Raw genomic sequence first — 22,174 nt, 5'->3', positions numbered from 1 at the left:
AGATAAATGCTGGTGAGGATGGTGAAAAAAGAAAACCTCAGCATACCATTGGTGGGAATGTAAATCAGTACAACCACTATGGAAAATAGTATGGAGGTTTTTCAAAAAATTAAAAATAGAATTACCACATGATCCAACAATCCCACTTCTGGGTATACATCCAAAATATATGAAATCACTATCTGGAAGAGATATCCACACATCAATGTTCACTGAAGCATTATTCACAACATCCAAGACACGGAAACAACCTAAGTGCCCACTGACAGATGAACAGATTAAAAAAATGTGAGATATAGATACACACATATATACACAATGAGAGTATTATTCAGCAATAAAAAAAGAAGAAGGTCCTGCCATTTGTGACAACATGGACTTTGAGGGCATTATCCTAAGTGAAATAAGTCAGACAGAGAAAGACAAATACTGTATGATCTCACTGATATGTGGAATCTAAAAACAACAAACTCATAGAAATGAAGAGTAGAATGATGGTTGCCAGGGGCTGAGACGTGAGGAAACGGGAAGAGGTTGGTCAAAGGGCACAAACGTTCAGTTATAAGATGAATAAGTTCCAGGGATCTAATGTACACCATGGTGACTATAATTAACAATACCATATTAAAAACTTGAAACTTGCTCTGAGAGTAGAGCATTAATGTTCTTACTGCAACAAGAACAACAACGAAATAATTATATGAGGCAAGGGATGTGTTAACCAACCTTACTGTGGCAAATATTTCCCAATATATACATGTATAAAATCAACACATTCTACACTTTAAATGTATACAATGTTATATGTCAATTATATCTCAATAAAGCTGGGGGGAAAAGCTGTGAGAGAGAACCAGCTCCAACAGACATTAAATAAAGCTAGACAGCCTTTCTAATTAACACAGCGTGGTACTGGTACATACAGAGGCAAACAGACCAATGGAAGAAAAACAGATGCAAGGATATTTAGTATACGATAAAAGCGTCATCTGAAATCACTGAAGCAAAGGTGGTATTTTAAATAATTGATGGTAGGATGTCTGCCTATCCATTTGAAAAAATAAAATTAGACTTCTATTACACCATACATAAGACATAAATTCAAAATGGATCAGGGTTCTAAATGTAAAACAATAAAACCACCATGTATGTGCAAGAAGAAAATATGGATGAATTCTTATATTATCAGGGTGTAGGCTAATTGATAAATATGATCACATTAAATAAATTTAATTATAAAAAAAGGAAATTCTGATACATGCCGGAACATGGATGAACCCTGAGGACATTATGCTAAGAGAAATAAGCCCTGTCACAAAAGGATAAATATGGCATGATTCCACTTATACGAGGTACTTACAGTAGTCGAATTTAAACAGACAGAAAGTATAATGGTGGTTGCCAGGGCCTGGAGAGAGGGGGAAATGGGGAGTTGCTGTTTAATGGGTATAGAGTTTCAGTTTTGCAAGATGAAAGGAGTTCTGGAAATTGGTTGCACAACAATGTGAATGTACTTAACATTATTGAACTGTACACTTAAAAATGGTTACGCTGGGGCTTCCCTGGTGGCGCAGTGGTTGAGAGTCGGCCTGCCGATGCAGGGGACATGGGTTCGTGCCCCGGTCCGCGAAGATCCCACATGCCGCGGAGCAGCTGGGCCCGTGAGCCATGGCCTCTGAGCCTGCGCGTCCGGAGCCTGTGCTCCGCAACGGGAGAGGCCACAACAGTGACAGGCCCGCATAAAGGTTAAGCTGGTAAGCTTTATGTTATACTTTACCACAATTAAAAATAAAGGTAGATTTTTAAAAAATTTTAACCATCCTTGCCAGAGACCAGCACGAACTAGATTCCTAGGGAACAATTCCTCATGAGATTTTCCCAGAAAAGCAAAGTAAGAAGCACACTCATCTCCTGAGCTGTCAGAGGGAGCAATCTGCATTGATGCTTCTTACCAAGGAGGATCCATTTAACTTTTGCCAATGCATTTGCAAGACAAAGGAGAATTCGTGAAGTGTCTCTAGTATTGATCCCCACAGCCACCACTTCACCCTCTCCCCCACTCTTTTTAACACTTTACCAGGCACCAACTTCTACAATCCCATGAAATTTGGAAAAACCAAGACATGTCTATAGGATGCCTACTGTAAAAACAGCTCAAGCATTTGAACAAAGGCATGGAAAATGCTTCCTTCTCCCCTCTTCGCACCACACACTAAATGGCTTTGCCTAATTGCTTGAATTACCCATCATGAATAACCCCCAGTAGAGGTGTGAAAGAGAAACCTATTAAATCAACATCACATATTCACATTCCTAGTCTCAAGGCCTTGCAAAGCCCTAAAAAAGGAAGATATAAAACATGATGGAGAGTCAAGGGTGTCAATGAGTTTCTAACACATCAAGAACCAAAACATTAAGGAAGAAAATGATGCCTTCAGGAGATCTAATAAAATAAATAATGGGAATAGGAAGAATATTCAATAGGTCCACAGGAGCAGCTGCTTGAAGTTTTATCAATGATAGTAACACACCTAGAGAAAGAATGTATCAAAAAGATCGAAAGGGTCTGTCAGCATAGAAAACAAGGATTCAGAGAAGCAAGCAAGGTGATGCATGCTCAGCACTCTCAAGGATAGGAAGACACTAGACAGAAAAAGGGAACCTTCGACTCTACTTCGGGGTCCGCCATGCGTCTTATGAAATAACCTCAAAGTTATATATATATATATGTATGTATATATATATATATACACACACACACATATATATACACACATACATAGATAAACACACACACATATATATTTATATGTATAAAGTTTTGATTACTAATTGGACTCTCCAGAGCTACCATATTGAAAGTAATGTGCTCTGAATAGTGTTTTAGATATTCTTCTCACAGCAAAAGGGCATTATCAAAATGATTTGCTGGTTAGAGTGAGTCTATTTCTGTGTTAACTCTAGGAGCACTGGTAACGTTCAGTTTCTGGGTCCTGGACCAAAGCAATTTCTCCATGCTGATGCCACCCTGCAGGACTTCTGCATGGCTAATCAGCCAGTCCTTTTCTATCAGCTTTTCCCATGACTGTGTAATGCACAATATTTAATTTAAAATGTTACCAAATTTTTAAATAAAGAGTATGGGATACATTCCATGAAGCACATTATGGTAGTGAACCCTGGTTGCCCAAGTTCATGAGGACCCTGAATGTCTCATAAGAAAGGGAACGTAAAAGATGGGAATGATTTTCTTGCCTATTCAACAATCTTTCATAATCATAAGCCTTTCATAAAGGCTTGTAATCAACCTTTTTCAGCCATTTGAGGATTGAGTTGTATATAAGATGACCATATAATTTACCATCCCCACCAAAACACTTTTGAAAATGAGATGGTATTTTTGATATAAATAATAGGCATAAAACAGGACTTTCCCAAGCAAACAGGGGTGTATTATCATTGTCTTACGGCCTTGGTCATTGAATATTCATGACATATCCACTCAGAGAGAGGACTAATACTCTTTACAATTTAAAAAACAGCTAGAAATTTTTGAAACAGAGTGATCTCAATACATTATTCAATAAACAAAATAATCTCCCAAAGACAGAAAAACTTGTGATGACATTGGTCTGCTCATCTCTCAAAATAATTTGTTCAGCTCGAGGTTAGTAAGAAAAAGGAACTCCTACTGCTTCTGATAAAGCCATCTGTGCTTCGGAAATGGCTGACAGGTACCTCCAGAAGAAGCAGTCAAAAGTCATTAACAATCAAAACCGTGACAATTAAATACAAGGATCTATCAGGATCTTATTATCCAAATTTCAATGAAAATAATTCAAACACCCTCTCTCTCAAAGAGAAGAGCAGTTACTTTACTGTCTAAGTCCGTTGGTTGCACTCTGCTATGCGGGTTCTCAAACCCCATTTTCTGACTGGCCTACAAGGAAAGGAATGGAGATAATAATTAGAATAAGCTTGAACCCCCAAAATTTTTCAAAAGCACATTCTTCTCTCATTGCAGACTTTCAGCCAGACTATGTATTCTGGGAAGATCTGGCATTTTTAAAAGTTCAAAGTTGAAAGCCCACATTCTATAAATAAATCTACAATGAACTGCTAAAAGGTTTATTTCTGATTTCTTATTTCACAAACTAGGAACTAAGCATAAAAATACTGGGTCATAAAATGCTTAAAAAGTAGATTACTAAAAACTAATAGAACACATTATTATCTATTGAGCCAATGATGGGTCAAATGGCATTTGGAATCCTTGCAGAGAATATGAATATGACCTTCATGTATACCATTTACAGAAAGCAATTTTATTTACATTTTTAAATCCACATAAAGGTGAAGGATGATACTGCTGCAAAATGGAACATTTAATTTTTTGCCCCAAGGCATAACTAAGCTTTCCCAAGGTCAAATGTAGTACAAGACTGAAATGACGCCAGACTCTACACCTTCATCTCATGCCAGAGGGCTTCTACTTTGGGCAGGAGTATCTTGGATCTACCTTTATTCTTCAGAAATAGAAAAATTCCTAAATTCAACATAGACCGAGTAATGCTATAAAATATTTTGTGAGCATTTTTCTATTTTACTTTTAAATCACGTATCCAGCCCACAGTGAAAATGCCTATGCTAAACTAGTTAAATGTTTGGGGCTATTTTGACTATAGGGTATTAAGCTAAACAGATTTTTTAAAGTTTCTTAATTTGTATCAATGTGCAAAGATTTTGCTTATAAAATAATATGGATTTGCATCTCTCTTTTATATCTGTCAGCTCTCAGAAACACAGAACTCACAAGGATAAATGCCATAAGAAACACTAGAGTTTATGCCTCTTACGTGTGGTTATCCCCTTACAAATAAACTCTCCTCTCCTCTCCCTACCTCCTCCTGCCCGGACATGGCAAATAATTCAGAAAACAGGTGTGTGATTTGTTAGAAGAGATACGGATGTCATGGATCATTTTAAACTCCATCACAGATGACTGTAAGAGCTGTGCTTTATGCCCGGGTCTCACTTATTACCTTACCCTGAGGCCCAGGGATCATTTTTCATATTGGTCAGGTCAACAGATGCAGAGTTCCTAAAGAGACCGTGTCCCACACACGCCATCAGCAGAAGCTAGAGTCACGACCATCAGTGTCAAACCTGCATATATTACCTTTGTATCCCCCCTTTGATGCACTACATCTAATAAAACTACTAAATTACAGTAGTACCAACAGCATTTTATGTACACATCCAGTTATTCAAATAAGGTCTATCCAGAGGGAGGGGTAGCAAGAACTAGTCACTGAAGTAGAAAGCAACCCAGTTCCTTCTTTCAAAAAATATTTTAATCACACACACACACACACACACACCCACACACACACACACTATGGTGTTGTAATTAAAAGCAGTGGCTCAAGAATTAGACTATCTGGGGCTTCCCTGGTGGCGCAGTGGTTGAGAGTCCGCCTGCCGATGCAGGGGACACGGGTTCGTGCCCCGGTCTGGGAGGATCCCACATGCCGCGGAGCGGCTGGGCCCGTGAGCCATGGCCGCTGAGCCTGCGCGTCCGGAGCCTGTGCTCCGCAACGGGAGAGGCCACAACAGTGAGAGGCCCGCGTAACGCATTAAAAAAAAAAAAAAAAAAAAAAAAAAAAAAAAAAAGAATTAGACTATCTGGAAGAGAATCTTTCCACCTTGCACTGTTCACTCACATTCTCAGTGCCTCAATTGTTTCATCTATAAAATGGAGTGTTATTAATGATATGACTAGGATGGGCATATTAATATATTAATATTTAGTGATATTAATAGTACCTTACTGATGGTACCTATCACCTTACAGGGTTAAGAGAACTAAATGAAAAAAAAAAATCCATGCTAAAGTCCTGGCACAGTGCTTGGCTCAGGGTATAAACAAGAAGGTAGAAGATTTTATCTTTTGCAGTCATCTCCACACCTTCCCCACTTTCAAGTCAAATCCAAGACACAAAATACTATCTCTGTGTAGGAACCCTTCTTGGGTACCCAGGACAATGCCTTGGAAGGAGGCATATGGTGGACTATAGGAGATATTCTGAGCAGCATATAGGAAGGGTGCTGTGCTCTCAACCCACTAAATTATTTCATCTAGTACTTCTGGGGAGCTAATGTACTGCCACATACAAGCGTGCAGCTAGAATGAACTTCACCAGAGAAAAGTAGCCTGTATCCCCTGTCCAAAGGTCTTTGGACTTTAAAACCCAGTGGGCTGTACATTTTGATTATGTTGTGTGCAAATTTTAAGAGAATTTCAAGTGTTAAAAAAAAAGTAAATAAAAGCAAATACTGTTCACAAATTAATCAATACTTAAAATTAGATCTTAATAAATGCCCAGTGTTTGCCACCTGAAATTAAAACATCACAAGAATTCTCATTTCAATTAGGCAATCTGTTCATTGGGCCTGCCGATGACTTGTCTCTTCATTTCTATAAACACTTGGGTAGTTGCTGTAGAAATGGCCATTTTCTTGTGTTTTAATCATAATGGTTACTATTCCCATTAAATACATATGGCTTACTGGGCAGCCCTGGGCAAACGGTACAGCAATCAACCAGCTGCAAGAGGGAAACAAAAGATAGGATTGGTCTTAGGGCAGAGCGGTGTTTCATCCCTGTAACAGCTGTGCTGAGAGCATGGGAACCTGGTCCAGAAACCTTTCCCTCAACTTTTTTCCTTTACTATTGGTTCACCACTGCTATGTGCCACACACCTTTCTAAGCTCTTTGTAACACATTAACTCAGTTAATCCTCAATAACAACTCTGTTGGGTAGGAGGTATTGTCAGCCTCATTTTACAGATTAGGTAATTAAGAACTGAGAGGTTAAAAAGTTTGCCCAAGGTCACAGAATTAAGAAAATACTTTGCCATTCTCTTCCCCTCTTTTCTCCTAATAAGTCTTTTATCAATGCCATTTCCCTTAAGAATTGAAGTGAGAGAGAGAGACCGGAGGCGGGTAGGAGCATCCAGGATGAATGAAAAGGGCCTATTTTCTCCCTCCTGTGGCCAGGTCTTCACTGGAGCAAGAAGTCACCCACTTTTTCATCATTACTTTTCTATTCCTGAATAGAAGAGTAATGAATTCATTGCTGACATTGCACAGGTGCCATGATATTATCCACCTAGCTAGAAGTAGTGGTCTTTGGGAGGATATCAGCCATCTTTTGGCATGTTGATTTGCTGTTAAAACTTCCCATTTTTTTCAGCATTTGTTCAAGGGGGGAAAAAAATCCATCAGTCTGAGAAACGTGCAAATCCATCTGGCCACACATTAGAGCTCTTCTAACTGTGAAGGATTTCAGTCAAGAATGCAAGGCAGGATTAAACATCTCAGGCCAAATCATTCATGCTTCCACACTCCAGAACATTTCAGCCTGACAGCAGAGCTGCAGATCCAAAAGTGGTAGCTCAGCTCATATGTGCTAATGCCAGTTCTGCTTTAGTTTGATAATGGCTAGAGATTGTGGCTGCCTCTGGTGCAGCTACTCGTAACACTGCCTTACTAAACCATCAGAAATAAGGTTGAAAATCTAATATGAGGCACTCATCATTCAATTACATATTTCTTGTGAAAGAGGCAAAAACTCTGCCATGTTCTGCAAAATCTCAACATCAATAGCAATTAAGTTTCACATCAAGAACAGAGAAATACTACACTGACTATCCATGAATAACTTCATATGCAGTGGTTTGCATCTTTCTCTACATTTAATGCTGTAAGACAATAAATGATGGTGCCCTGGCACAGGAAACTATTCACAAATAAGCAGAAAAATTATGTGAGTAAAGGTATTTTATATTTCCAGTTTCAGAGATCATGTAGTCGGTCCTATTACCAACAGCACAACTGCTCCAACAACAAATCACAACTCATAGTTCAATTCAGTTTTAGAATCAAACCTGGGATTAATTATGGCATTTTCATTGAAAACTTCTCAAACAAAAAGTGTAATGGATCTCATGTAATCCGATGCATGTTTTTAAGAGTTTTCCATCAAGTATGGAGCAGCATCAGCAATGTATATAGATGGTTGGTAAATTAGGGCATTGCTTCTCATTTAGAGGAGATGTTAACACAATAGTCTAGTGGCCATTTATACAAGAAGAAAAAAATATGACCATTCTAGAATTTTACCTAGTAAACTTCGAGTGAAGTGGGGGAAGGGGGGAAGAAGGCTTTGAAAAGGTCACTATGGTTTTAGGCTGCGTAAAATTCTCAGTCTAACAAGGCAGGAGAAAAAAAATGCTTCATTCCCCAAACGAAATGCATAGTAAGGAAAAAAAAATCCATAGTGGGGCTTATGGCTTGTCTTTGAGATCATAAACTAAGTAACAGATTAAAGAGAAATGCAGTCTTTAATATATGTTTGGAGGGGAAAAAAAAAGAATGAGGATCTCTCATTTTTCCAAATTTTGTCCACATCAATGAAAAACAAGAAGAGATTTATTTTAATAATTTCACTATACTCAGAAAGACTATTTTTATGAAGTCTGATGCTAAATTAAAACCTCTATCCATTTTCCTATTCAAAAAATGCATATAAAATGTCCAGTGTATTCAATGCCAATAAATATATGGTTGATCATTTTAAACAAAATAATAAAGCAATGTTGGAGGGTGTGTGTGTGTGTGTGTGTGTGTGTGTGTGTGTGTGTGTGACTTCATGGTGACCCCGTGGATCTCTTTGTAATCTAGTAAGTCAATAAATTCATCTTTCCTAAAATTTTGATTATGTACTTAGATGTTGCCTTGGAACCTTACGATCAGTTTCAAAACTGGCCAAGTACATAAAAGAAGAAGCAGCCTTATGATTAGCACATCAGTGAACAAAGATGAACAATAAATTTCCATCACACTGTTAAACTCACTCAAAACAATCAAATACTTCATCGAACCATTTACAACTACCGATTGCACACCAAACCTGATTTTATATTCTCCCTATTTTAAACAGGTGTAATATTTTACAAGGGCTTCACGAGTAAGAGACTGTGAATGTAAAGCAGTCCATTAATTTTATATAAGCTGTTTTATATACCTGTGGGCCTCTAATAGCATTCAGCTACAAGGTTACAAGGAGAAGTATCATTTACTAAAGTTCAGTTGGAGAGGTTGGCATATATATACATCACTGAAATTCCAGCTATCGTGCCAGTAGTTCTTCTTCACCAAAATTGCTTTCATTCTATAGCTGAAAATACTGACATAAACAGGAAATAATGTAGTATCAGGTAACAGATTCCTATCAAGGAAATGGTACTGTCAAACCCAAGTTGAAATTTCGGGTCCAACAACTTATGAAAACAAAAGAATTCCCCATTATAATTTTCCACGGAATCCTTCAAAGAGTAGATGTACAGATATCCAGTCTTGCTCTTATGTGTGTGTGTGTGTGTGTGTGTGTGTGTGTGTGTATGTGTGTGTGTTTAACCTGTACATGTAAAAGGGTCTTCTAAGCCAGGACATTTTCTCCAAGCTTTTCCATCATAAGTTTTCTAGCAATGACCTATCTTAGAGAAGGAAATCGGTGCCTTCTTTCTTTTAGTCTATGGTTTTCAGTTTTATTAAAATTCCTGTTAATTTGCAGCATGATGTCTTTGTGTTGGCTCTGGAAGGCCCTGTTACTCTATGTGTAAATGTGCATTGTGACAGGTTAGGGGCAGGGATAGGCAAAAAAATGTAGGGCTTTGCAGCTGTTTCCAGCTAGCTGCTCAACTTCCTACATCATACTGCAACTTTGCCACATTTAGCCTGGTATATATTTCCAGTGAGTGGCGAGCCTGGCCTTTTTCCCCACTAAGTTTGTACAAGATAATTAATGTCTTTTTCACTTTATTGGGATCTCTCCTGAAAAAGGCATGACTATAGGGTCTGGTCTCACAGAGACAGTCTTTTAGACTTGAGAAAAGTAAAGTAAATTAAAGTGACATTTCTGTTAATATCAAAGCAGGCTTATTACTTCAATATAAGCACTTCCTTAATTTTCCTTTCTCAGCATGCTACATAAATATAAATAAAAAGTCCTCCACTGGATTTATGTTACATATATCTCATGGAGTTTAATTATAAAACCTCTAAAAATGAAGATGGTGGGAGGAAATGATGCCAGTAGATCATACAGTGCTGGTGTTGTGTTGGCTAGCTGTCTCTGCTGGCAAGGAAACAAAGACACTCAGGTAATTACAATGTACCATGAAAGACTGGGCTCCAAAGAAAAGAAAATTCCAGGGGAGAAGGGTATTATTATTACTTTAGTGGCTGGAAGTCCACAATTTTAAATTTTGTTCTCATCAGTATTATTATAAATGTTTTTATAACTATGATAGTTTTACTGCAATTAAGGAGGAGGAGTTAGGGTTTTTTTAAGGGGCACACCCTATCTTCTCTGCAGCATTGATCTGCTGTAATAAGGGAAAGGCTGCCAGATGAAGACCAAGCACTCAAAGATACACACACACACACACACGCGTGCACGCACGGGCACACACACACACACACACCCCTCACTTGACCATAAGAACCGTGGCATTTCAGGGAACAGTGAAGACACCTGTACAGGAATACAAGTTTCATCCCAGCAGCTGCCCACCAGGAGCGTCAGGCAACTTCTAGGAGTGAGAAAGGCTGTGCCAGGGCGTGAGGGCTGCAGAACGGAAGAGAAATGGGGAGACGCTGTGTAATATACTCGGCAGGACCCTCAGCAGTTCGGCGACTCCAGTGGGTGCAGGTGGGGCCCATTCCCACTCCTGGAAAACTGCAGCTGACTGGCGCGCGCAGGCAAACGGCCAGCACCTCACCTGGAGCTGGAAGAAGGCCGTTCTCACCGGAGACCTTCGAGAATACCCTGGAGGCGTTATGCCTAAACCTTCCCTTCCCTTCCTATTCAATATTCGACTTCCCTTCACCTCCAGATTCGTTCTCTTCTCTCGGGCTTGCATTTCTCCAAGCTGGCTTCTCACACGGGTTGATGGAGCACTACCTGCCAGACCTCTGCTCCTTTAATACTGCGGGGATTTGCAGAATCGGGAGTCCAGAAAGGACTGGCTCTGACGCTAAGGCGAGAGAAAAGGACGGAACTTCCCAGCCAACCTTCGCCTTTGACACCGAGAACCCCTAGCGCCAACGCTCGGTACTCTCCGGCTTATTTCTGGACCAAATCAACCGTGTGACCGCCGCCAAGGAGGAACTGCTCGCACTTCAAGTGACCGCAGTGTCCTCTCTAGAGTGCTCGGGGAGGCCTGGGGGCGGAGTAGGGGGGGGGAGTGTGCAACAGAAGCCGGAGCAAGAGGGCGAGGGGAGGGGCAAGAGGAGGAGGAACGACGGTTGTTTATCAGTGTTCGAGGGGGTAGGGTTGGTGGAGTGTTTGTTTTGCTAAGTAAATAAGGAGAAACTGTCCCCCACCCCATCCCGGGTCTAATGATGATAGATCCCATGCTGCTTCGGGCCCCACGCCAGGGAGCCTAACCACGGAAAATAATGAGGCTGCATCCCCATTCGTCTGCATTACGGGCGAGCCAGGCACTTTCGATAGCAAATATATCGATTCCCTTGCTCAGGCCGTTGTTTCGCCTGCTCTCCGTGAATAATTACTGCTCCTCTGGAAATTCGTAATAATTAGGACTCCGCACCCCACTCCACCCCGCGCTGCTTTTCAACGGCGCATATCTGGTGGGCGACTTGGTGGCTCCAGCCGTGCTCCCCGCAGGTGGGAGACAAGGCAGGACTCATTGTTCCCCACTTGGTTTTACTCTTTCGAGACAGTTGGTTCCCCTCCTACCTCAGTTTCCTTGTCTGTCAAACGAGCCTTTTACAGTGTTAAAGATGCTTGCCGCTCTACCTCACAGGATTCGCGTTTCTGTTTTGGAGGAGGGGTAGATTTAACGAACTGTGCGAGGCAATGGGGGCAGGGGAGGAGAAAGTGGAGGAAAAGAAGGATTCACCTCTCCTCAGGACAAACTCTGTGGCGACCACGTGACGCCGCCACCAGGGAGGGGGCGGGGAAAGGAGCGCTAACGAGAGGCTCGGACCACAGGAAACCTTGGGGACCTAGCGATCGGAGCTTAGTGCTCCCGAAAGACTGGGAGGGGGAGGCGGGTGGTTCAGGTCGCGACTGGGCGGCAGCGAGGTGTCTGCGGAAAGCGCGCATTCTGCTTGTAAAGGGGCCGAGCCCGCACCGCGGCTGGGAGGGAGGCCGGGCCGCGGGCACCACGCGGGGCGGAGCCTGTGGCGCTGTCCGTGGTCCTGAGGGATCCCTCTGCGGGCCCGGCTTGCCTAGCCGCCGGCCTCCGGCCAAGGCCCCATTCACCCTCCGCGCCACGGCCTCCCTCCGGAGAACCGCTGTTGTCCTGCCGGCTGCCCCAGAAGCATCGAAGCTCGGCGGCGTCAACGAAGAGTTCCCCAGAAGCCACGCTTCTGGTGTGAGGCCTTGGGGTCCAGACGCGAGAGGCTGCACCTGTGTTTTCGTAAACCCGTTGGGACTGCTGGAGGTCACCTGAGGCTAAAAGCAGACACTGGAGAGCGCAACTGTGACGGCGGTGACTCAGGCTGGGAAACTTCCCCGGGCCCGAACTCCGCGGCTTCGGTCAGAGGGCTGAGTTTCCGAGTCGAGGGTCTGAAGCCTACGTCGAAGGAAGTTTCTCGCTTCTAACTGAAGAAGATGACTTGAAATGGCCTTGAAAATCAATGGGTGGGAAACGGGGTCTGAGAACGGGGGCGGCATATGTCAGGAGGACGCCCGCTTCCTCCGGTGGGGCGAGGGCGCGCAGCCTCTCTTCGCGCCCCTCGAGCCGTTGTCTCGATCCTTCCCGTCAGAATCCATAGGGTGGCGGGGATATTGGGCGAGGCCCGGCCAAAGTCAGGTTCGGCAGGGACGAGGAGAGCCCCCACGAGCCAGTTTCTAAGGAAACACTCGGTTTTTACAAGCAGCAATTTGTCTTACTGTGGGAGAAAAACAGCACCAGAAAAGCCTCACGGTTCTCCATTCTCATGCAGATGCAGCGGTGTGCTCCGGCCGCGGCCTGCTTATCACCCTCCCCACCGTATTTCCGGCTGGAACAAGTAAAATACGCTCATTAATTTTAAAGGAAGTGGGAGCCGGCGAAGGCTTTTCGCTAGCCGCGGCGGGAGGGGCACGTGCAGCGCGCTCTCTGCTCCTGAGGCCCTACGGCACGCACCATCCCCAGGCCCCAGCTCTGGGCGCCGACTTGCCTTCCTGAGCCCCCGACCTGATGCCGAGGAACCTTCTATAACAGTGGGACCCCTAGAAGGGGAATTCTCTCCGCCCCACCCCCACCCATCCCCCGCCAGCCCCCACCTCCGAAGTAAACAAAACATACTAGGGAAAGCTCTTTACAGAAGAGGCAACCAGGTTTGGAGCCCGCAGCAGAAACGCGGCAAGCTCATTAGAAGTTTAAACAACAGCCAGCAACCCGCGAGGGCAGACAGCAAACTTGGAAAATGCGCCAATGCGCTCCTGGGCGCGCGGAGGGGCTTGAAGAAGCCGCCAATACATATCATCTCAATAAAAAGCCGCTCTTGAAAGGCTGGCATAGTAATTGAGATGGGCGCTCTTTCCTGATCTGGGTTGGCATTTCCTCATCTCGTGCTGACAGAGCCAGCTCAGGAAATTGCCGGTAATATTCATCTGGGAAGCACTTTCATTTAAGGTAATTCATTCGACTTTCACAATAAATTGAGTGACATCCTTACGGCGGAACCTTTTTATCCTTGATTAAGGGCTTGCCAAGCTTTGGTTCCCACTTTATTGTCACATTCCTTCAAGCGGAGTCATCAACCTGCCCATCGGCAGCAGAAAAATGCGCGCGCGCCGTGTTTACCGAGCTCCGGGAGGGGTTAGTGCTGACTTAGAGAAAAAGAGCTGGTCTGGGGCTTGAGTAGCGGGTAAATCAAGATCGCAACTTCCCGCAAACTGACGGCAGGACTGGCTAGAAGAATGTAGGGGGAGGCGAGGGAGCAGACCCGCCTTGCCACCCAGCTGCTCTGGAAGTCGCTGACCCGACGGCGCCCGGCAGGCTAACTTGCCTACTTCCCTCTATAATTAAAATGGCGCGGACTGTTAAGGTCTTAGAATGAGATCTGAAGCTCCCAAAGGACGAGGTTGCTTTAAGAGAACTTACCTGAATCGAATCAAACCTAGGCATTTTTTTAAAAAAGAAAGAAAGAAAGAGAGAGAGAAAGAAAGAAAGAAAAAGAAAGATAAAAAGAAAGAAAGAAAGAAAGAAAAGAAAAGAAAGAAAACGCTTCCTAACTAGCCACTTCAGAGCAGGCAAACTTTCACAGCTTCCATCAGCTTTCTTTATGGGAGGAAGAGTGCAACAAGAGGGTTATTCTTCATTCTCAGGATTCCCTTTTGACCCTTAATATCACTGCGGCGACAGTCAAACTCACTGAGAGCTCTTCAGACCCCGCAATTCCAAGCAAGGCTGACAAGTACCTAGGTATTTCAGAACTAGGCGAAACCGGGAAGGCATCCCTTTGCCAATGCGTGGCCCCTTCTCCCCCACCCCCCTATAAAAATCAAAGAAGCCCAAGAGAGAAAATTGCTTATTTGAAAAAGCAATATCCAAATGCTTTCATCACTCAAATGCCCTTTTGAAAATATTGTGGTCGGTGGTTAATACCTGGACAATACTGTCAATTTCTGTAGTCTGCAGAAAATCTTCCCTCAGATAGAAAAGTAGGACATTGGTCACCTATCTCAAAAACATCAACCAATTTCCCTGCCACCTGATATATTTTTCACCCAGACAACACTTTCATTAAGGAGGAAATAGCCGCCAACAATTCAAAGCCAGATGGAAATCAACTTCACACAAAGAGGAGCCACAAACTTAATGGCTTTCTGGGAAAACACTGCTGAGAAAGTTGGAGCAATTCTAGTTCTCTCCTTCTAATACTGAAAGCTGTTTCCCCAAAAGTATCACTAGAAGGCCCCAGACCAGTATAATCCTCCTGGAAGTGAGTAGAAGTGCGACCCACCCAAGCGCTTTCCACACCCCCAGAGAGCTGCTTTCCTGGTCAGTGGAGAGTTGACTATTTCAGGGAAATGCCTGGAGTGGTAGCAACTTCTCTCACAGAGCCCTGGAATAGGTCTTGAGACTGATGAGTTCTCATTTTGTGCTGCTGGGGCATAGGCTCCTTTAAAAATCTAGGTTTAATCCTTTATCTGGAAGGCTGATCTAGGGCACAAGAGTCAGGAAATTCAGTGGGATTGGGTAACTTATAGTACTGCCTCCGAGAGCTGACCTTAATAGAGAACACTGAATCACTGCTGTTAGGTAATGTGCTTTTGTTTTCAGGAATAAGCTGAAATTAATTAAAATGTTCAGCAGTCAGCTGGCTTAATTTTCAAAGAATGGGAAGTACACATACCTAGTTCAAAGGATAGACACTGGTGATCTCTTTCCTGCTACTTTTCCCTTAGCTTCCACATTTCTTAACAGCTACCTTCATAGTGAGTGGAATTCACCCAAACAGTCTGGCTTCTAACAGTGTAGAGGTAGTATTCCATGAATATATTAACCATGCTTTAATCTCTGTTAAACAATTGGTATGGAATTCATATTTTCAGGATACTCTAAATTCAAGGGAATAGATGAATCAAAATGTTAAGCACAAGTTTGAGAAAGAACTTCCCATTTTTGCCCATATCGGTTAAAAAAGCGACTAGATTATTAGCAAATTCATTTCCTAGCAAAAATGGTGGGAACTAAATTGGAGGACAAGGGGCCTCTTCTCCGAATAGACTGTGGATGTGTGACTTGATCACAGTAGCATCATTCAACCTCTCAGCAGAATCTCTGGACTCAGTTTCTGAGTGACGTTTTTGTTAACATGCCCTGGGAGTGCTATTTTACTTAATTCTTGACTCTGAAAATTGCCACAGGTGAGCCCCCAAGCGGGACACCTCTGCCTTCTGCTGGGAGGTGCCCTCCCTTTGTGCTCATGCCTGTCCTTCAGCTCATAACTCAACTTAGGACCCTCATTCTTCTGATCCAGAAACCACATTGCCCTAGATTATCCAGTGTGTGCTTCAATTCTGTTAAAATGCTATTATCTGTTACCCCATTATATCATACTGAAAATATCCTGGAATCAATCCAGAACTGACAGGAGAATAAAGATTGCAGGACTTTTTTATTTTTAACAAGTATTATTACACTATAAGTTCCTCTCCTGCTGAATTCAGAATTTTAAATCTGCAATTCAATAATATTCAGTAAACAGAAGATTTCCTTGCCCTTTTTTTTTTTTTTAAATGATTTCCCACTCCCCTGCATTTATGGTTGGAGTTAGCCCTGTGGTGATTTTTGAGTATCCTAGCTAATATGCTTCAGGAGGTAACTTTGCAGACACATCTCTAATTTCCCATTGCAGTATTAAAATAGGCTTCTAGTTTGAAACAGGACAGACCCAGCTCTCAAAGCACAAAAAAAGACTCAAAATTCTCAAACTAGAACAGGCATTCAAAGAACCCTGGGCCAAGAAACATACTTTGAGAACATTCACCTAAATACAGGCTGGGAACTGTGGCTTAAATATGGAGCACTGATCTGCTGGATAGAGAGTTATTTTTCACTTAAAAAAATATCTTCTTAAAATTGGGAGTATTTAAGGTATGTCTCTATAAGCAGAAGCCTCAATATTGTTGCATAGGAGATACCTAAACAAATCTTGATCCTGGAACATAATGTGTGATTATTCCTTGGGAAATATAACTGGGATTCCAGGGGCTTAAAGAGAAAGGTGATACTGTGGTATCAGCTATGAGGCAATGTACAGAGTGCCCCGTCACTTAACTTGTGGTGTGAGTCCATAAGGACAAAAAAATTATTCATTTAACTCCTCCCTGGATTGTGGCAATTCAAGGGGAAAAATAAAATAATGGTTCTGCCACCCCTGCCTTTTTGGAGCGTAACTTGAAGCATCTCCTGACAACCTGCAGGCATCTATTGCAGTTTCTTGCAAAGGTCTGGGATGTTTTGGGGTGCGGCTCCAAACAAATGATAAATTCAGTTACTGTTTCTGGTATTTAACAAAATAGATGGAGAAAGAAGCTTTGACCACTTCTTGGTCTGTCTCATTGCCCCAGAGATTTAATCAAGGGTTTCTACTTATTTACTCGCCGAAATCCAACCTGTCCTGACTGCCCAATTCACCCTTCTAAATTCATTTCCATGGTAAAAGTCAGCTTCTTGCTCCTCCTGGAAAACAGCTTGGGATCTTGCCGACAAATAACCATGGGACTGCAATCTCTGGAAATACTGCCTTGGGTCACAGCCACCAGCCTTTTGTTTTTGTGGTGCGTGTGGTTTCTAATCCCCGACACACAAAACAACTTTAGATCGGAGAGAAAAAGAATGGACTTCTAAATCGCCTTCTCTATTTTATTGTTCACATTTTGTATTGTTTTGAGTGAAACTGGAAAAATTGTCTCCTTTCTCTGTATTGCCAAAAGGCATTCAGGTAATGAAGTCTGTAACTAAACGGTAATTGAATCAGCATAATTTTCACACTGAATGGTTTTCAAATGCTCCCAGTTTACAATTAAAGGAGAATTAATGCGCTTGTTGTTGAGAACGCAGCGCATTAGAATAAATCCAGCACTGTTGTTGTAATGAGTGGAAAACGGTTTAACTGCCAACAAACACATTTAAAATTTAACACAACGTATTGATTTCACTTCTACTTTTGACAGATTATTTTCCAGACTATCGAAATACTTGTTCCAAGCAATAACTGCACCACAGCTGCGAGCTTCTGCCGTGTGTGAGCACAGTTCAAGGACATTACGAACAGTCCTGAGGTTCAGGTCCTGCGTAAAGGTATGCAGAGGAGAGGGACAGGAGGGTTTCCATGGTCAAGGGAATCTTTAATATTCTCCCTCTGTAGCTTTCACTTTGGGTCCCTCCCCCTTCTTTCAACAATTTCTGTGTTTCCTCTGGCCAAACTTTCTGCCCTGCTTCTCTAAGCTCTCAACGTCAGTGGGTTTACTGGACACAGGTGGGCAAGAATGATTGAAGATGAGAAATGGGAAGGACACTTTTTGTAGTGCGTCTGCGTTCTAGCCGGGGAAGGCACAGACTTCGGTAAAGGAGTCAGAAAGGCAGTTCTTTTGGATTGGCTGCCCGGGCTTTCACCTGTTTACCCCAAGGTGTCCTGTAGGCGAGGACACTGACGCGCAGCGCCCTCTGGCGTCCGCGGCTGCCATGGTCAGGCGATAAAGGTGCAAACACACGCAACACTGAGGGTTCTTGGATTCCAGCTGAAACCCGTTTACACACATACCCTTACATTCATATTCACACACACGTATACATACACATTCATTAGCATATACAGAGTTCACACAACTAGCAGCCCTGCAGTCACAGGCACCAGGACAACAGCTGGGAAAAGCTCTCAACTGCAAGTATGGCAACACTTTTGCTCCAAGGATTGTGGGTTCTGAAGCCCTTGGGGTTGAGACGGCACCGCTCACCCCATTCCCGTTTATTCAACCCATCATGCCGCCCCAGCGCTTCTTGTTCCTACTCGGAACACAGAGAGCCCTCAGTGCGCTCCTGCGGCCCAGAGGTAGGTTATGGGGTTCTGTGCACTGAGCACAACTTCACCAGCAGGATAAGACTGTCCCTGGCCCTCCCTGAAGTCAGAGCCGAGAAATTGTGCTCTCGGTCTTGGCTCTGCGCCGTGTCCACAGCTACCAATCCACCACCACCACAACAATAAAGTGCTTCCCTCAAAGCCCCCCACCCCGCCCACGCAAACCCCAGTTCCAACAGTGGGCAAAGTCCGGACCTCAGAAAACTTGGCTCTGGGAGGACTCGGATGGTAGCTTTGCTTAGTATTTTCTCCCTAGCGACAAGGTGTGCCACTCCCTAATAAGGGGGCTCAGCACTGGAACTGGGGTTTGGTTATCTGGTGGGAAGGAGAGATTGGGAGGAGAGAGAAGGGGAGCCTCTACATGTTTGCTGGAGCATCTCTGACCCAACTCCATCTGGACGCTTGTGGGGCTCCTAGATAGTTAAACTTGTCCTGTCTGAACCCTACAAGTCGAACAAAGTTACCTGCACTTCTTTATGTGCCGCATCTCCAAACTGGGGGTTAGGTGGGTGGATTTACTTTCAAAGTCGGGGACCTGGGCAGATTCATTGCTTTCCATTCTCCACCTCCATTTCCTTTCGTTTAAACTCTGGATGAACTAATAAGAGTTCCCTGTCTTCCACCCCTTCTCTTTGCCTTCTCTCCCTATAAAGCATCCCGTCCAGCTATCTCTTCGGTTTCTGGGTGTCTAGGGCACCCTAGACGCGGTTTAGAATCAATCGCAGGAGAGGAGGGGGTACTGGAGCAGGAAACGAGGGTGGGAGCCCCGGAAAATCCCACAGGGATGGGGAGATCAGTTTGACAAAGTTGTTCCAACACCGTCGCTAGGAACGTCGCTCTCGCTGAATTGGCGGTCTCACCCTCCTCCCGCGCGCCCCCAGTTGCCTGGCCTTGCGACCAGGGTGTGATTGCGGGGGCGCGGGACTGGCAGCGACTTACCAAGTAGACGGTGGGCTGCAAGAGGAGAAGCACGTACCAGCACGTAGCCTGCATCCTCCCGCGTCTCAAACTTCCTCGGCGGTGCGTTCGCTGAGTCTTTGTTCCTTCAAAAACATAGATCCACCTGACATCCACTTTATAGAGCAAGGAGCGCTCTCAGCAGCCTAGATACAAATGAAATTAGACATCCCATGACCACGCGGGCAAGGTTAGGCTTGGCAACCAAGCGCGGAAAGGGGGTCGTGGCGGGAGGGATGGACCAAAAAAAAAAAAAAAAAAACCCGGAGGTGGGGGAGGCAGGAAAAACTGAAAACGAGCAAATCCAGCGCCTGAAACCCGCGAGCGCGCGGTCCGCAGGCAGGCGGGCAGGACGGTTGGAGGATGAGGGGCTCCTTGCGCCCTGTGCTGCTCGGGTGCGAGTTCCCGGGAGGTGGAGCCAGGAGGTGGCGGGGCACACAGAGCCGCGTGCAGGCTGGTTCCGAGACCAAGCGTCTCTGGCAGCGAGACCTGCCCTAGCGTTTGATGGCCGGGAGGCTCGGACTAAAGGCGGTGGCTGGTTCTTCGCCAGCCCTGGCAGTGCTCACACACGTACACACCAGCAGAGAGAGGTGGAGAGAGAAAGAGAGGGAGAGCGAGCGAGAGATACTGAGCGAGGGGGGAGCGGGAAGAGGAAGGGGTAGGTAGAGCTGACCAGGATTAGGTACCGGGTATCTCCACGCGTTTGGTGCGATGGGGGTGGGGAAAGTGAATGCAATTTGCATATAGGAAAGCCGGCTTCAATTTACCCATTCGAGCTCCCTGCACACACAGAGATACCACGCGCATACACATGTACTACTTTTTTCGAGCGAAGGGGCACAGCCAGTCGCTAACTTCTAGAGTGGAAGCCTGCCCGGGTCTGTGAGGGTCACCCCTCAGGCTCACTCTGTCTCCCAACCAGTGGCCTTCCCCGCTGCCCCTTCCTGCTGCCCCACCGACCCCACCCCAAGGTGTCCCCCATATCGGGACTGTGGAGGCGGAGGGTACGTACCGCACAGGACTGGGGGCGAATCCAGCAAGCAGGGACCGCTCTGAGAAGGCTCCATGGAGGAGCTACTCGGGCCTGGCGTCTCCGGCGTCCCGAACATGCCCTCCCTGGCGCTTCATCTCCATGCTCGGGCGCGGACCGGTCCCGCTGCCTTGTCCAGCCTCGGCAGAGTCCGCGTCCCAGTGCCCGGGTCGCGCTCAGGATTGGTTCCGCGGGAGCCTAGGCTTGGCACAGTTGGATTCACGGTGCAGGAAACTTAAGAGGCAAGAGAGGGAGGGGAAGTATAGGGGGAAAGCGAGGAAGAGAGAAAGGGAGGTAGAAAGAGAGGGAGGGTGAGAAGCGAATGCGCCGGGCTACTGCACCGGACAGACCGGGACTGCCCGCGTTGGATGTGGGACGAGCGGTCCGAGGCTCGCTGATTCCCGAGGCTGCCGAAGGATGGTAGAAATGACTTAAGGGGAGGAGACTGGGCAAGTCCTCAGGACTTGAACTTGAGATATAAAACAGTGGCCTTTCGGAAGAAAACAGCCACACGGCAGGCGCAAGCAGTCCGAGTTTCAGAGGGAGGGGTGGGGTGAGCTGAGCCCCGAGGATCCTGGCGCAGCCAGCAGCTGTACCTCTACCGGCGGCCCTGAGAACCCCGAGAGCCACTCCGGAGCGGAGTCGCAGGCTCTATCCGTGGTCCTGCCCGGCCACTGGGGGACGCTCTGGAGTGCGCTGGGGTTCTCGGCGCCGGTGCCGTGGTGCTTTCTCCGTAGGTCCACCGCTCTGCTCGCCTACCTTCCTGACTCGGGCAATTACATCGGCACGTGGGCGAACGATTCCTCAGAGACCAATTAATACCCCGTGTAAATGGATCCCGCTCCTAGGCTCTCGGCGGGCTGGGCCCGCAGGGAGAAGTGGCTCCTGCGGTGTCTCTGGTGGCCGCAGTGCACCCTTCCCAAGGGTCGTGAGGAGGACTGCGACCGCCAGAGGAGTGGCGGGAAGCGTAGTGGGGCGGTGCGTAGGGCGGAAACGGGAGCCGGAGGGTGCAGGTCTCCCCAGCCCGCCTTGGGCGCCTACGCGGGGCACCGCGGACCTGTAGCTGGGAGGCCCGAGACCCGGGCGCTGCGGACCGCCAGCCATTCAGCGCGCGACAGCCGAGAGGACTGGGCGACCTTGCGCGCTCGACTCCTAGCCGTGGGCTGGGCAAGGCGGGGGTGCGGCCTGGGCGTGGAGGTGGGGTGATGGGGGATGCTTGCAGCCTTTGCCACCTCCCTCGCTCCTAAAACCTCCTCCTCGGCCAGTATCTCTCAGTCTCCACCTCTTTGCTCTGACTCTCACTGTCTCTGTTTTTCTCAATCTCTCCCTTGCTGTCTCTATCTCTCACTCTCATTTCTGTGTCCTCTGTCTTTCTTGTACTCCATACCTGTCCCTCGGCGTCTTTCTACCTCCTTCTGGGACTCTCAGGTTTTCTGACCCTCTCCGTCTCTGCATATCTGTGTCTCTATCTCACCCTCGCCATTTCCTCTCAAACCTTGTCCTTGTCTTCTCCC

The 22,174-nt window shown here is 45.5% G+C and overlaps 1 protein-coding gene across 1 annotated transcript in view; it reads right to left on the bottom strand.

Annotated features, from left to right (window-relative positions):
• NXPH1 (neurexophilin 1) overlaps positions 1-21,789 on the bottom strand; it is a 298,360-nt gene extending 276,571 nt beyond the window's left edge. Inside the window, exons 1-2 of the mRNA XM_032643255.1 lie at positions 20,643-21,789; positions 19,613-19,776 (exon numbers count right to left, since the gene is read on the bottom strand). Of these exons, the coding sequence (XP_032499146.1) occupies positions 19,613-19,666 (54 nt within the window). The 5' untranslated portion in view covers positions 19,667-19,776; positions 20,643-21,789. The remainder of the gene's footprint in view (positions 1-19,612; positions 19,777-20,642) is intronic.
• Between the last annotated feature and the right edge of the window lie 385 nt (positions 21,790-22,174).

This window comes from Phocoena sinus, chromosome 9 (assembly GCF_008692025.1).
Source record: "Phocoena sinus isolate mPhoSin1 chromosome 9, mPhoSin1.pri, whole genome shotgun sequence".
NCBI classification, from domain to species: domain Eukaryota; kingdom Metazoa; phylum Chordata; class Mammalia; order Artiodactyla; family Phocoenidae; genus Phocoena; species Phocoena sinus.
Note: the sequence above shows the minus strand (reverse complement) of the source record. Positions and strands in the feature narration are given on the sequence as shown.